This window comes from Melampsora larici-populina (assembly GCF_000204055.1).
Source record: "Melampsora larici-populina 98AG31 unplaced genomic scaffold MELLAscaffold_64, whole genome shotgun sequence".
Taxonomy (NCBI): Eukaryota; Fungi; Basidiomycota; class Pucciniomycetes; order Pucciniales; family Melampsoraceae; genus Melampsora; species Melampsora laricis-populina.
Window position 1 is genome coordinate 292,946 of NW_006768828.1, and position 16,942 is coordinate 309,887.

A 16,942-nucleotide genomic window follows, 5' to 3' on the forward strand; every position below is an offset into this window, starting at 1 on the left:
CTATATACCGTTGCAGGAGTTTCATACACTCTAAGATCAAACTGTGGATCTAATGAGACACATTGTACTCGTAGGCAACCGAAAGAGTCCAGAAAGTATATCAATCATAAGAACTCAGAATGATGAATATAAACTGTTGATGTTATTAACAATGGCCATTTAGATGGCAGGTACAAACTTCTATATACAAATAAGACACTTATTCTTTCTTGAGTATAGGAACAACAAAATCACATAGCAAGAAAAAACTACAAGATCCACAGACTGAGGCAGATTGATGTGAAGCGTTGAGAAACCAGGGTAAGTAGCTTTACTGATGATTTGCAATAAACAAGTCACACCTTATGAACTAACAGTATCAACACAAATCAACTTACACAGGATTGATCGATGACGCGGAATTGGATTTAGTGGATTGATTGATCTTCAAAGTACTTTGAAATGTCTGAACCAAAGACTAGAGCTTAAGTTGACAGACAGAAGGGATTTGAGAGAAGTGAACCATTTCGATTAGTGCGTGTTTAGTTGGTTAACAAGAGTTGAGTCAAAGAACAACATACCTTGAATTAGCGATAGGGTAAGGACTGATAACGATTTGAGTTGATGAGCTCGAACATATCCGATGAACGGACCAAAACATTGACCTGGCTGGATGGATGAGGAAGATATTCAGCAATCCAATGACTGATCTCAATACGAGTAAGATATTCAAGGAGCTTACTTGAGTCAAAGCCGAGATGTTTCAGTCGAGACCGAAAGGGTTGAATTGCGGAATGAAAGACTAAGTGATAAGCCCAATTCTCAAAGGATAGTGACGAGGTAGAGAGAAGCGATTGGATGATTCAAGTGATGCATGGATGAGTTCGGAGAGGATGGATTGATGCTGAATCCTGAATCTGATGGGTCGAGACTTGGCAGCATCGATCATCAACAACCCTCTACACTTCAATTGTGGTATCTTGATTGAAGGCTATGTATGCTTATAAAATGGCCTGTATTGGCCTGTATTGATGTGAAAATAAAAAATAAAAAATACGAATGGACAAGCAAAACTGGATTGACTGTACCTTTGCTAAAAAGCTTGCCCGGTTCGATCGCAAACAAGAGACAAGAGAGGTCGAATTTGGCCGCAGCCTGCTGCGAGGCCGCTGCGCAACTCGTCAAGATCCCAAATTTGGCCGATCACAAATTCTAAGAGATCGACTGCACCTGTGGATCTCTGACTTCAACCAATTCTGAGACACATTATGACTATATTCACAGCATGTCTGGAGCTTGGTATGTCAAGATCAACCATACAGTCGAGTGCAGCTCTAATTCGACGCTATTCATAATGGAAATCACCGCCTATTCCAGAGTTCTCCTGGTGCAATGGTTTGAAGTAGTGGTTGTGATCACGCTCTCAATTCAATCGGTAGTAGTGTGTTCAAGCCTTTATGGACTTTTGTGCTTTTTTGTTTTGGCTTCATGAGATAAAAAAGTACAAGTCAAAAAGGACAACACCTTTTTTTGAAAATCTTTTGTTCTTCGTGCTCAGTCAAGAGCTCAAATGAGGTCACCATAGGATACTGACACATGTCCAAGATGCCTTGAATTAATTTCGAAATTTTAGCAAAAAAGTTCACGCAATTGGCCTTGATCCCATGCTGGCAAGACCACTAACGTTGGCGGCTCACGCCACATCAAGCCGTTCGACTAAGATCACTTTCTGTAGTCTTGATTAAAGCAAATCTTTGTAGCACCCGCAGCGCGATAGAAGTCGCATAGAAGTGTGAGCATGAATTCATCATGATGAGGTAGATATTTGTGCTTTATGATAGATCTCAACATATCCCAAAGTCAGAGATCCACAGGTGAAGTCGATCTCTTTCAGAATTTGCGATCGGCCAAATTTGGGATCTTGACGAGTTGCGCAGCGGCCTCGCAGCAGGCTGCGGCCAAATTCGACCTCTCTTGTCTCTTGTTTGCGATCGAACCGGGCAAGCTTTTTAGCAAAGGTAGTAACAGGATAAAACTTTGAAGGAACTAAAACATGTAGCATAGAACCAACAACCGACAATAAAACATGGTTGTTTCTGCACAATGCTTCCAAAGATGTATGTAGCGCGTTTTCCAATTGTGTGATTTTTTGAGGCTCGATTCATTGGAAAATCGCGATCATCGTGCCTTCCTTGGCCTACATATTCAGAGCATATTTTCCTCAACAATTAATAAACTGGATCGACGTCCAGATCCTGATTGACGATTCCCCCAATTTAAATTCAAGCCTTACTCGCTGGAATGGCAAAAAAAAGAGAACATTATGTTGAGAAGAAGCGGGTGCTTCTCCTTGACCACTTTTAAAAAAAATGGTAATTGGAAAAATCTCAGTACCTTCCGTGCCAAAATGCATTGCTTTCGCTCAAGTCCCTCGTGCCTCGGGAATTGTTTGCAAAAACCTCTGCACGAGAGACTCACTTAAGTTAGGGTTTCGCCGGTGTAACATCAAGACCCGTGAGGTAATATATATCATTAGGGATATCTCTTGCTAAACATATTTGATCTGCGCTTGATAACGCCTTTGACTGATTGGAAGTCCCATTCCAATCACATCAGTCGGCAACTCTCCTTGCTCGAGTAGAACCAAAAAGTGCACCTGATCTCAATGCACCCACTTCATCAGCCACCGGACTTTTTCCAAGTTCTGTTCAAGTTGTTCAAAGATAATGCACGTCGAAGATTTCAACAATTGGACAAATTGGGAACTTCGTCCTAACTTTACGATTTGGGATTGAGAGCACAACTGAAAGGAAAGGGAGACCGAGAGACACAAGATAACAAGCTGTTCTTCTAACATGAGATCCTGAGGTTAGGTGAAGATTGACTTATGGACAAAGAAGACGCAATTGAAAAACGAGAAACCTAAGGTAGCGAGACTCTTGTGATTTTAGCAGGGGTCTTGTAATTGTGAAGTTGCGATAGTCTCTACTAAGGAATTATCTTTGGTAGCGGGTCTCTGGAGACGTAGGCACCGTAACAATCTGAAAGGTTACAAGTTGGATGATGTCAGTTGAGGACATGTTTGTACTTTGGTTGAGAAATACCCGGAGTCAACTCACGTGGGATGTTGTCCATACTTCCACAATGATAATCTATTGAACTCTGGGAGGGGTCTGAAGAAACGTTAGTACAATCTTGGTCATACAAAGTCGTATGTATAACAATGGGTGGAATGTCAGCATCGGTATATCCACTTTCCAATATCTGCAAAATTTTCTCTACTCACCAATATAAATGCGATGCCAATCTTTGAAGTATTTAAGCGAATAATAGTCGCACGTGACGCCCGGAGGGGGGACCTGGCCGTCGCTCCCGGCCTTACAATCGACGCCCACAGTAGGTTGGTTTGGGTCTAGTGTAGTTCACCTGGTGTCAGTTGTGCTCGTTGCTAGTTAAAGAGCGACGAAATTCATGTAGTGAACAATTGCTTACGAGGGCGGTGGCATTGCGCATTTTCATAAACGTATTGATATTTGCCGTCATTGCAAACTAGTTGTTCCAGTTCAAGAGGTTCATGTCAGCACAATGTGACACGATCACAATTTGATTGGGTTCATGATCCCTGCGAGAAACGTAGTACTTACCGGAATGTCCGGTGCTACTAAAGCCCCATGCGCACGGCACTTCCGAGGGGTCGTATGCGGAACCTTGATTGACCAGGTTTAAAACGGCGAAGGCAATCATAACGTAGTGGCGAGTGGAGAAATTCATGCTGACGAGGTAAATGAAGATGGTATTGTGCGGTTGACTGTGGATTCTGAGCAGAGACTTGTGCGAGGAAAGATCTCAAAAGTTTTTGGAGACTGAAGTGGAATTTCGGCTGCAAAAAAGAGATTCTTTATAAAGGGTTTTCAAATCTTTTTTTTCCGGGAGAAAAAGTGTATTGCTGAGCATTCTTGCCTGTTCTTACCCCATATGAATCAATTGTGGCTCAAATGTTTCACAGGGCCAAGCCACAGACCCCCCATCAAGCCTCCAAGCCTGGTGCACACTTTCTTACCCTTCAAAGTTCACAGACACCCGTACTGTATCAGACCCTGAAAACAACAAGACCAGGCAAATTCGGGGAAACCTGGATGACAAATCGTAAGAAAAATGGATGAAACCCTATGAAACCCCAAATGTGCGAGGGACGAGATTGGACTTGCATATGTATGTATTGGAAGATTTTCCCTACCGGGAGCAAATGCGAACAAGGTTTCTCAATGCAAATTTCTACAGGTGGATGCGGTCGTCCAACCGCAGGATCCGGGCGACGCCTCTGCGGTTGGGTGTTAACTGAGTGCCGCAGCATGTCCCTTTCCGCCGAGCTAGGTGAAAAGATGAGGAAATTTTCATGGCACTATGGAGGATCTAAGAGATGAAATCTGTGATGATTCTTTGAAATTTTGCTACTTTGATAAACCGATGTTGTTTGCCCTTTCGAGGGATTGCAGGAGTGAGATGAACTAGATCAGTTTTTTAAAGGATTGCTCTCCAGTCAGTCTAAACTATTTTTTTAAGAAATAGTGAAAACCTGATTAATGTCGATGATCACCCTTGTGACGGTAAAATTAATCATCGCAAAAGTATATCTAACACCTTCACTTTCTCAACAGCATTATCAAACAACTTCTTCATTTTCAACTTTTTAACTTGGCCTTTTGAAATTTAACTTTTCATCCTTCTTTTATTACTTTCGTTTGTTGTCTTTTTACTTTTCGATTTGTAAGAAGAATTATCGATTAACTTCTCAATCTTACACTGTTTCAAAGCCTGGTTTGCTTTCGTTATTTTTATTTTGTGATTAATACATTTACTCCCAGGTGGAAATCCTTCTTCAGTTATCATCCAATTCGTTTATCCGATTCTTCGTTCAGCTTTTCAAAATTGTTATACCAGGCTTCTCAAAGGAAAAAGTCGAATCGTACCTTTTCAGAAACTTCAACCTCCTAGGAAAAGCCTGAAGACTTTTCTTGCTATTATATTTATAAACTATAACAACAACACTGGGAAACAGTTCTCACATCCTTCCTTCTTAATCCTTCAAGCTTCTAGAATCTTGCATCACCTTTCAATCTCATATCGCAATCACACCTTTATATATATTTCAATTTGAACTTTTTCAAAATGCATCGAGCTGGAGAGATATCGGTCTTATATTATACCATCTCATTCTCGTTAATGTTATCAATAGATTCTTTTCCAATCATGAACCTCCGAAGAGCCTCACACTCAACTTCAAGTACTCCTACAATGCATATAACAGCATCAACGACTGCAGATCAATTAAATCAATATTTATCATTTCCAAATCCAGGTGATTTATTACCTGATTATTCTTATGCTGGATTTAATTCTAGTTCAAGTCCTATACCAAGTCTTCAAAATGTATTCATAACCTTGCAACCAAAGGAGGACCAATCAGATCGAACTGAAGAAATCCAAACGGCTATTGATCAAGCATCTCAAATTCCTGGTGGAGCCGTAGTTGAACTTGCAGCCGGTGATTATTGGCTTTCAAATGATTCTCCTATCCGCTTACCTTCGAATGTCGTTCTGCGTGGTGACCCTAGCGTACCTTCAAATACAATCTTACATGCCACTGGTTCACCCCGAAACTTGATTGAATTTGGTGACCCCAAGTCAACCGGAACTCCAACACCTTCAGATGGAATGAGTATCATAAGTGATCCATATGTACCATTAGGAGCCACCAATGCTGAATTAAATGATGCAACTGGGTTCAAGGTGGGACAAAGTATTATCTTGAACCGGAATGTGACAGCTACATGGCTTAAGGCTATGAATATGGACGACTTATTTCGCGATGGCAAACACGAAAGTTGGTTATCAGTAGGAACAGCAGTGCAGCAAGAAAGAGAAATCACTTCAATTGACGGTAATCGAATTTCTTGGACTTTACCTTTAACCGACCCAATAGATTCAAAAATGTCAGACGATAATTCCACTGTTATTGCTTTTACTCCTCCTGATCGAATTCGATTCACTGGAATTGAAAATTTGATTTTCAATCAAACTCCTTCTGCTTCACATTTACCTGTTGGGACCAAGACCATTTTACCTATCATGATTGGTTCTGCTGAAGACTGCTGGATTAAAAATGTTCAATCTATTGGATTTATTGAATTTGCCTATTTTACTATTTCAAGCCGAAGGGTTACAATGGAAGATTTTGTAATTTATAAGGATGCTCCAACTGCCAATGGTGGAAAAGGTGCTTTACCTCTCGACATCACCCTTGGTGGATCCCAAACTTTATTACTACGTGGAAAAACAATTGGAGATCAAGATACCGCTTCTTATATCGTCGCTACTGCCAAGTTGGCTATGGGACCCAATGTGATTTCTGATTATTCTGCTTTAGGTAGTACTCGACACGCAATCGAACCACATCAACGTTGGAGCACTGGTCTTTTAGTTGTGCGTATCTTTTTGCTGAAAAATCACGCCACTTCAAAACCCACGACTGCATCATGGCTAATGATTTTTTTGTTCGATTTTTTCCGACAGGAACGTGCCAGAGTAGGTCAAATCAATTTGAAAAATCGTGGTATCTTAGGATCCGGGTAAGTTATCGTTTTTTTCAACAGTCCTTTCCCAATAAAAATCCCTTTCTAACACACTTGTTTCCTATCTTTTCCAGTCACGGTTGGGCAATGGGAGCAGGAATTATCTGGTCATCAATAGCTACAAAATTAATGGCCCAAGATCCTCCTTCATCAAAAAACTTTATGGTAAATTCAAAAACAGTCGAAAAACTTACGGAAGAATTAAATCAAGATCCTTCATTTGACTTTAATGATCCTTGGACTAGTCTTTATCAATTACAATTACAAGAAAGAGTTTCTGATGAAGTTGCGAAAGAAATTTTGGGTTATTGATAAAACATCAAGGTTACTTCTTCGATTTTCTATTGTTCTTTTGTAAAAAAAGAGTTGAAATAAACTTGAATGAAATATGAAAGTGCAGCAAAAAAGATGTGCCATTGATCCAGATACCACAAACCCTGTGCTTCACAGCTTCAGAGGCAACAGCTTTTGTAAACAGCTTTTACAAAAGCACAATTTTGATATGCTATGACAAAAAACAACAAACAAATATGTTAATTTGTTCAGACTTTGCGGCGGATATTTGATCAGATGACAGCACCAAATCCTTCAATTTGATGAAAGATGTGATGAATACCAACATTGAAGCCAATCTATTGTCCTTTACCAAAATGCTAAATTCCCACAAAACACTTCTGTAAATCCAATTGTACATGTTTAAACACAATGGAAGACCATCAAGAATATCTAAGGATTAAGTAATAACGGTTGGCAGAAAATGGTACGTAATACCAAGATGTAAGGATTTGGCATGACATTCAAGAACCATTGGGATTGAGCCAGCAGAAGAAGAAAACCTCCACAAAAAAACGGGGACACCCATGGTTTCTACAACTATGAAAAGACATAAAGTTTAACAGCAGGCATTTGAGTCCAAATCTGAATGATCAACTAACAAAATCGGCAACAAACGCAGGTTACAAGGTATACCATGAAGTCACAATGACATTCTTTGCTGACATTGTGTTAGTGTACCCGCATTCACCAAAAGGAAACCACACATCAATCAGAAATTGCTGGCACTTCATTACTTGTCTGCTTGATTCATGGAGGACAGTTGGCTGGCAGGATTTTGACAGATTGCTTTCAATGAAGTCTGATGCTCTTAATATCAACAATAGGTCTTGTCTTTGAGTTATTCATTGAAATTGGGAAGGTACTCAAGTGTATCATTGAAACTTCTGTGGAAAATGACAGAAAGATGGAAATCACAGTTTTCCTAGTTAATACAAGTGAAGAAATTCATACTTTGTTGGATTTTTGCAAGAAGCTTCAATTCACACTGAAAGAGAGATGGTGATCTTACCAAAACACAGGTTGTGTTAGTAGATTGACCATCTGAGTTGCATTGATGTTTTTTGTATGCCAATCTTCAGGACTCTGGTCATGAAGGTCCCCCTTGATAGAAAAAAATCTATGAAGAAATGCTTGACTCACAGCCAGAATATGAAAGCTTGTATCACCTCACTCAAGAAAGTGGGAAAGAAAACCCTGGAACATCTTGAAAAATTTGCAGTTCAAAATGTTGGAAATGTATCTGAGGAGATGAAAATGAATGTACAAAGGGACCAGTTGTTATGGCCACACAAATTTAAACAGGAGTTCATATTGAAATTTAATAGGGCAATGAACACAATCACTTTTTGTTTCATTGGGTTCTTCAATCACTTCTCAACATTTGGTAGATAGCAGTACTAGCCCTGTGGTCCTAGATAGTTTGGAATTCCTGGTTGATTTCATGAAAAATTAGGATTCATTAGATTTATCAAAAGCGTTAAGTGGAAAAAAACCAAATTTAAAAGCCTTGGCAGAAACTCATGATCCTAGTATGCTAATCAGTTAACTTAGGAGATTAGCATACAAAAAATGTTCTTATGTTGCAAGCTCTGCATTTGGGGGACTTTATAAGATTGAGAATGTTGAACAGAATCAAGCTTGAAAAAACAAAATTCAATTCATGATTATAAAAGTTGTATGACTACCATATAGGACAGACTGCCTGTCACCAAAAAGACCAAGATAAACTACAAATTTCAACAGGTCACTGTTTTCTCCTTAGGCACTTCAACACATAGTCTACTTTACATCCAGCAAATTTGTTGACCAACCGAGGGGATTGCTTTGTGCATATCACAACTTGGGTGCAAATAGTACATGTATACAATGACTAAATAGTTGACATAGATAGGTATTGACAAAGGGTGCAGTGCTATGAAGATGTATGCCAAAGACCAAAAAATGCAGAAAGAGCCTTTGATTATGACCTTCAGCCTCAGGAGTCCCGTTTGTAACATTTTGCATCATTCTCGGAGATATATTAGTATCCACAGGTTCTGAATAGGTGTTAAGCTCTTCAAAGAATCATGCACAATCACAACACACAAGAAAGTCCCCGTCAACTTATATTAGTTACCTTTGATAGAATATGATCTACATACTCATTCAGTAATTATGAATCAATAATAATTGTACTATACTCTAGCAAACTCACATTAGTACCTGTCATTTATTCCAAAGGGCCAGATATTATTGCAAGAAATCCTGGCCACATGCAGCATATTGATCTTTTGACAGATAATTATGTAATACAAAGTAGACGTCCCTGCGTGTGCCCAGATTTTTTCCCAGAATTCCGGAATTCCAGCCTTTCCTTTTTGGCTACAGTTCAGATTCTGAAATTCTGCTCAGGAAGCCTCAACTTTTGATCCCCAATTAACCAGAAACTCATCCAAGTTTTTTGGATTCATCCTCTGTTGCAACTCACACCTCATCCAAATCCATCAACATATTGATGCCACAGTTTCCTTGGAAACAAGACCTCAAGAGGTTCATTCAAGTTAGATGGTTTGAGGCGCAAGGGTTGATAAAGCTTGAGTGGTGCAGGGAAAGCTATCAGGGAGGAGAACTGAGTGTTGATTTGTGATACCATGGTACATTTTGGGTTGAGCTTAATTAAACTGTTGTAATACTAATCAGATCATGGTGTCAGGCATGAAATCACATATATAAATCATTATGCCTTTACCAATACAGCATCATGTGTTTACTGCATGTTGCCTAACTTGATTCAAGGGAATATTGAATATCTGGGATCAAATATCAGTATTTCCAGATGAAACAAAAGTATCAGCCTTAGATACAGACAATCTTACACAACATGTCCAAGTTTTCCTGTATAGCTGTAGTCATCTGAAACAAGCTTGGTGAAGCCTGCTGCACATATTTTGTATCCAATCTCAAAACCAGGTTTTGAATTGATTCTAGTATCATGGCTATTATATATTTGATTCAGGTCACTCATTGAAGTTCTTTCCCTTTTTTAACACATTTCAAAGAATTTTAGTAGCTAATATTATACATCAAGGAATTCTGTCCAACATCAAAAGTCATCCAAGATAGCTCAAGACGGTTTCTTTAGAATCTCCTGATTCAGCTGGAACAATGACCCCTTTCACTCTACGTCTGTTCACACTTTTTGTTTTAGCCACTGAGATATCATGTTCACCAATGGAAAATGTCTCACAATTCAATTTAATGGACTCACACGCAGAAGCCATGCAAGCTCCAGAAATACCCATAATTCAGCATTGTGGAAATCAAGCCTTCAGAGTGACAGATAATCAAGGATATCAATTTTTGCCATTGGATTCCCTTTCTGATCAAAGTGGAAGTCATCAAGAAACCATTTCATCTAGAACAATCCTTCCATTTGACTTGAATTTTCCCCCTGATCCTATCACCAAGACTGCTTTCAAGCCATCTACCCAAGAACATGTGGGGCTTAAATCCTTCACAGATGATGATGGTTCACCTCAGCTTTCAAGGGAACTTGATTTGAATTCACCCCCTGATTCTACTATTCAGCCATCTGTAGTCATGTCAACCATTGAAGGAGATGCAAGGGTGGAATCCTCCATGGATGAAGATGGGTCACAGAGGCTTCAAGGGGGATTCAAAAATGATAGATATTCACATGCTCAATCAGATCCTCACACCAGAATTCCTTTGGAAGGAGACACTCAGAAAAGGGAACAATCAGCTATGAATGAAGGGTATGTACCAGATGATATGGAGTTGGATGGCAGTAGTGAATCCTTTGATATGATTGAGGATATTCCATCTCCCAGAGTTGGAAAAAGTCTTTCAGCTTTTAAGCAGAAAAAAATCCAAAAATCCAAATCCAAGGACAAACTTCACAGATCTCAAGAGTATGTGTTTGTAAATAGTGGAAGAGTTGCAAAAATCTCTAATGATAGAGTCAATATGATTGAGCAAAGATTGTATGTAATGCCAGGAACCAAGTATTTGGCACGAAGTACAAGGAACATTGGCATAGAGGCAGCAGTTCAGGAAAAACTTTACTTTGGAAAGCATGGGGATAATTCATGGTTTCAATTGCTATACAAAGACATGGAGGTCAATAATAGAGAATTGAATCCAAACTTAGACAATCATTTGGCAAAAAAGGCACAGAATGCAGTTCACAGGGTGTACCATGAAGTTACAACAACATTCTTTGGTGTGCTTGTGTTGCTTTACCCACATTCAAAGGATGGAAAGCACACCTCAATCAGGAGTGGTTGGGAATTTATCACTAATCTTCTTGAACCATGGAGGACCATTGACTGGCAAGATTCTTATAGAGCACTTTCAATTATATCAGATGCTTTTGATATCAATGATAGCTCTTTGCTTCTGAGTTATACAATGAACTTGGGAAGGTACACAACTGTATCACTGAAACTTATGTGGAAGATGACAGAAAAATGGAAATCACAGTTTTCTTACCATTCAAGTGAACAAATTGGGAGTCTTTCTGATTTTTGCAAGAAGCTGCATACTGCACTAAAGAAGAAGGGTGCTTTCCCTAACTCAGAGATTGCCTTATTAGATCCATCATCTAGCTTGGAAAGGAGTATTCCAAGTCCCAGTGTTCAGGCAGTTGAAGCAACAACTCATCCAAAGAAGAATTTGACTCATAGCCAGATTATTACTGCTTGTGTTGACAAACTTAAAAATGTTGGACAACATGCTCTGAAACATCTTAAGAAATTTTCACTTCACATTGTTGAACAGATATTTGAGAGGATCAGAACAAATGTACAGAGTAATCAATTGGACTGGCCAATGGATTTTGAAATGGGGTTTGAAGTAACACTGAATAGGGCAAAGAGAACAATGACTTATGGTTTCATTGGAGTTCTTCAATCACTTCATCCTTCACAGGAATTGGCAGATGGTACCAGTCCTGTAGTTGTAGATGGTCTGAAGTTCCTGGTTGACTTCATGAAAAATTGGGATTCATCAGATTTGTTGAAAGCCTTAAGCACAAAAAAGCCAAATCTGGAGGCTGTTGCTGAGACTCATGATCCAAGTATCTTACTTAGTTACCTTATCAGATTAACAGGCAAAAACTATACATATATTTCAAATTCTGTATATTGGGGACTTTACAAAAGCTGGGAAGCTTGGACAGAATTGAGTTTGGAAAACAAAAAAACATTTGATGATAGTGGGAGTTTTTGGATTGCCATACAAGAGAGACTGCTTTGACAGGAAAGCTCAACACTTGTACAAAATGAACTTTGAAATTCAACTAGTCACTCCTCTTTTTACATATTTCAGAAATATTTAACTCTACCAAAGATACATTCACTCACCCAAGGGACTGCTAATGTTGGGGTCCGGGGAGAATGCAAGATACAGTTGTTTATAACTGGCCCCTTTTCACAACACAAGCTACATGTATATATTCCAACAGCACACATAATGATTACACATTGCATCCCATTCATCAGTTCCTTTAATATGTGTACATACTGTTAGATATTAATGCTGGTGCAATGAAGATGCATGCCCCAAAAAATAGAAGTGAATAGACCTTTCATTTTTGTCCTCTATGATCCTCTTTTTTGAACTTCATCACATCATTCAGAGATGAGAATGCAGAATGAGGTGTATCATTCAGAAATCATGTGGGACTACACCACCTTCCGAGTTCATTATCTGAAACCCCTGTTTCCTATCAGCTAACTAATCCAGGTGAACTATCTTCATAAGTGGTACAATCTGTTCATATCTGGTCACTGCCTTAGAAAGTCCTGTGACTTACTCTGGGAATCTTCCAACAAAGATTGGGTACCAGAATTGTATCTTGGACATTTGAGGTGAATCCATAGTCACCATATAGGATCATGTGGCTCTTGAGGATAGATACTGTTTATTCATGCCAGAAGGTAGTGCTATGTCATGGCAAGGTGGTTTTATTCTTCTACATCTTTTACATCTCAAACTTTAAAAAAGAAACATGGACAACTTGAGCGTTTTCAAGTAGCTCGTGATTTCATCAATTTGAAAGTGAAACAAAATTTATCACAAGAATCTTGTGATCAATTTTTTGAAGTTGTGTTATGAACATTGGTATACATCAATAAAATAGGATTTATTAGGTCATCACTCCATTTTTATATTCAACCATTACAACAAAATAAGAATGATAAAAAGTCTAACAAGGATAAGATGAATCAGAAGTAGGAAGAGCCCAAGACCTAACCAAATCAAATTCTAAATCAGCTTGATCAACCAAAGAATCCATCAAATTTAAACATTCATTACAATGTACTTCAATCGAAGCCTTTTTTAATTCATTTGTAAATAACTGTTTGATTTTCAAATTTGTTTGAGAATTCCATGATAGTCTCTTGACTCTTGAAATTAAAGGTTTCCAGAATTCGATCAATTGAACTTGTGAACAATTTTGTGCTTGATGATTTATGATCACAGGTAATCTTAATTGGTTCAAGATTTCACGAGCTTTCTTCCTTCGATAAGTATGAAGTTCAGTCTATAGTATTAATATCCTATCAATTCCAAGACTTGACCAGACAGTATATTACATGGATGAAGAGACTTACTAAGGCATCATAGGCTTCGCTCGAAAGAAGGCACTTATGCTGTGGAAGACTAATGTCGAGGGCTAGTGTAAAACCAGACGCGAGTTTTGCCATCCAGGTACATCCGTAAATCACAGCCAGAGAAAAGACGTGAATCGGTTTGAGCTTGTAGTAAGCGCTTTAAAAGGATGCCATCAAGTCCAATAGTAGAAAGTGGTGATCAGCACTTGAGATAGTTTGATGAACACTTTGCAAAACTGTAACTCACCCAATTGCAAGAAGACAGTGTCGCTCTACATGCTCAAGTTCGTATTGTCCCGCGACAGCCTCCAACGCACCAACTAAGAGGATAAGGGATTGAATTAGCTTCAATTGACAAGAGATATCAATGGTGATAGATCCTGATATGGGAAAGTCGGCATTGAAGTTATTCGAGAAAAATGACTTACCAAGATCATCGAACGTGTACCCAGAGAGGTCTGGCACAAGACCTGAATCAAGACATGCTAAGATGATCTCAATAACCTCCTTAGATGCATCCAACTGAATCAAAGGTAAGCCCGCGTCAAATTGGATCTTGACTCGATTAGTACGTGTGAGGACTTCGGGATGGAAAGCCAATTCGGTAGAAGAGATTGCAAATCGACAGGGGATACGATCGGATGAGGCCAAGATAAGATCAACACCTGGTCGAGACAACGAATATGATGTATGGTAATATGGCTCGCTTGATTTGATATTTATTGTAAGAGGAAACCCTAAGATTCGCGAGGACTGAGGCTGGGGTTTCAAATCTTGGGCAGAGATTTCCGTCAAGCCGATAAAGGTAAGAGAAGGCATAATGAAGAAGGACGAGATTTAGGAATGTTTTGTTGAAGAAGTTTGTGACAAGGTTTTTTTCTAGAGATTTGTCGATGTATCTTGCAGACGAGACTGAAAGTTTGCAAAGAAGATGAACGACTTTATATTCAGTATGCCGACCGAACGACCAGCATCGGTATACAAGAGGTTCTTCAATACATATATGTCATTTTGCAGTGCCCTTGAAACTGGAATTTCATCAAGGCGCGTAAAGGTTCCGATCGTGATTTGACTTGTTGACCTGCAATGAGCTTCCTCAGAAACGACCTGGAATCTCTACTTTGGGTGAATTGTGCAAAAAAAAGCTCACAAAAAAAGTCTAGAGCTTTTATCAAAGATTGGAAAGTTAAATTAGGGCTGTGTTAAGACTGGTTTACCCTAGGAATGTAAAAAAAATACATCATGGGATACACAACATTCCACAAGCGATTCGATTGCCTTGGGGACTGATGTCATATCAAAATCAAAAGCTGTGCCGCTATGACACACATTCTTGAAAAATGACGACATCAAAAAACGCATATACCCGGAAACAAGATTCATAGACAATTTGAGGAAAAGCAACAAGTGATATCAACCAACTCTCAAATGATTCTAGACCGACCATAGAAAAATGGCAACAGAGTCAACATTAAAATTAGGGGATACAAAGTTAAATCTCAGGATGAGCCCCGAGACCCGCCAAATCGGGGATACCCGCGGGACAGCCCGTCGGGTCGGGGGGTCGTTCTGGCCTTCGAAGGGTCGCAGAACCGCGGGGATTATCGGGCCCGGGAGTCGTTCTGAGAGTCAAAAGAAAGTGACTCTCCTCGGGGAACCCGAGGAAAAATCAAGCTGTAAAAAGCGGATAAATACACGCTTGGGAGAGGTTGTGCTCAGCGGTTTCTGCCGGAAATAGCCGGGGACTCGGGGATCCCCGTAATTTCCCGGGGATTTGGTAGTTCGTCGGGGGTCAGGGTACGGGAGCCGGGCTTGACCTATGAGCCAGAAAAAGCTCGGGGAATACCGGGGTCGGTCCTCGTTCTGACTTTTGAAAAAAAGTCGGTGGGCCGGGCAGCCCAGTCCCCGGCATTCGGGGGTCGGGGCTCATCCTGAGTTAAGTCTGGGATTTTTTTCCCAGTTTCCCAGTTTCCAAAATACAGCCAAAAACAGAAACTGGGAAACTGGGAGAGCGTGGGAAAGTACCAAACACAGCCAAAAACAAAAACTGGGAAACTGGGAAAAAATCCCAGATTTAACTTTGTATCCCCTAATTGAACCATTTTTAGGGTTATTGAGATATTGCCATCTTGAGCTGCAGAGGAAAACTTCCTGTAAAACTTTTACCAACTTGCCCATCATTATGGCTGAATAACACACTGTTTTTCAACTATAATTTGTTCAAGCCTTTCTGAATCCAGTACCAAAGAAGCTCCACAAATGGATGAAAAAGGCTGGAATATCAAGACCATAGATTTGAGCCGATCATCTCATTTGAATCAGAAGAGGATTGATCAACTTTTTCATGCACCTACAACCTTCATTTGCCAGCATTGACTTCATTCACAAATCCTGGTATGGCAAGCCCACAGGCACAAGAAACTTATGATATAAAAGGTGACAAGTGTTCTAAAGAATCTTTAAAAGTAAAATACATGAACAAAGAAGATATGAATTGAGGCCTTGGTTCAAATATGTCTTCCCCTTTCTAACCACAGCACTGCCACAAGTGACTTGGGCTTGGATTTCTCTTTATAAGTATACTCTATATGTTGCTCAATTGGAAAATTTTTATCCCTTTTCCTTTGCTTCCTACTGATCTCCACCCATGTACAGACATCATTTTTTGTATCTCTTTTGATCGCTGTTTGAACTGCACCATCTTAACTATTGCTTATTGATTTCATGAACAATGACTGGGATAATAGTGACTAACATGAGTTGAAGTCATAGTGTAATTCATCAAGGGTATCAATTGATAGTGTACCCTCAAGGAGTGTTCACAATTCATATCTAGTGTGTGTACCATAATATGTCACAGTGGACAATCTGTTGGCTGGGCACCCTATATCCATATGATTTTGTAGTGCAATAAGGGAATGGGTATAGCCTTAGGGATAGCAGGTTACTTCTTGTCATTAATGTTTTAAGAAACCAAACTCTCAAACAAAATTCAAGCCTTAAAGTCATTCTTGTCAAGCGTTTCTCCCCAATGTAAAGCATAAAGCAAAAATTTCAAAATGACCTCTGACTTCTTGGGAACATCTTAGGATTCCATCCACACTTTTTAAGGGATTGTCTTGCAAAGAAAGTAGATTATGTTCAGTGAATAAAATTGGTTTATGAGGAAACAAACTTTTACAAGAATTGACTTCACTCTAATTTGAATGAAAGAGAAGATTCCAAAGAAAAAAGGTTTTTTAAAGTTTCAATACCAAAGAAAAATTGAATATGTAAGGATCTTTTAATTGTACCAATCAAAGTTTGAAAGAAATAATTTTACATTTCAAAAAAGGGTATCTTAATTGTACTATGTATGTAATTAAAGAAACCTCAATT

General features: G+C 39.3%; 4 protein-coding genes across 4 annotated transcripts; 2 read left to right on the forward strand and 2 right to left on the reverse strand.

Moving 5' to 3' along the window:
• Positions 1 to 2,967: 2,967 nt before the first annotated feature.
• On the reverse strand, positions 2,968 to 3,750 carry MELLADRAFT_123742 (uncharacterized protein; the record flags this gene model as incomplete). The annotated part of the gene is made up of 5 exons (XM_007416815.1): positions 2,968 to 3,020; positions 3,099 to 3,173; positions 3,266 to 3,391; positions 3,472 to 3,528; positions 3,624 to 3,750. 5 exons carry the CDS (start codon positions 3,748 to 3,750, stop codon positions 2,968 to 2,970), a joined length of 438 nt encoding a protein of 145 aa, XP_007416877.1.
• A 2,456-nt stretch (positions 3,751 to 6,206) lies between these two features.
• MELLADRAFT_79373 (uncharacterized protein) lies at positions 6,207 to 7,036 on the forward strand (the record flags this gene model as incomplete). The annotated part of the gene is made up of 3 exons (XM_007416773.1): positions 6,207 to 6,462; positions 6,553 to 6,608; positions 6,686 to 7,036. The coding sequence occupies 3 exons, from the start codon at positions 6,370 to 6,372 to the stop codon at positions 6,921 to 6,923; spliced, it is 387 nt and encodes a 128-aa protein (XP_007416835.1).
• A 3,055-nt stretch (positions 7,037 to 10,091) lies between these two features.
• On the forward strand, positions 10,092 to 12,203 carry MELLADRAFT_68247 (uncharacterized protein; the record flags this gene model as incomplete). The annotated part of the gene is made up of 1 exon (XM_007416754.1): positions 10,092 to 12,203. The coding sequence occupies one exon, from the start codon at positions 10,092 to 10,094 to the stop codon at positions 12,201 to 12,203; it is 2,112 nt and encodes a 703-aa protein (XP_007416816.1).
• A 751-nt stretch (positions 12,204 to 12,954) lies between these two features.
• MELLADRAFT_73299 (uncharacterized protein) lies at positions 12,955 to 14,516 on the reverse strand (the record flags this gene model as incomplete). Its single annotated transcript, XM_007416762.1, has 4 exons — positions 12,955 to 13,494; positions 13,565 to 13,721; positions 13,812 to 13,884; positions 13,993 to 14,516. The coding sequence occupies 4 exons, from the start codon at positions 14,381 to 14,383 to the stop codon at positions 13,156 to 13,158; spliced, it is 960 nt and encodes a 319-aa protein (XP_007416824.1).
• Between the last annotated feature and the right edge of the window lie 2,426 nt (positions 14,517 to 16,942).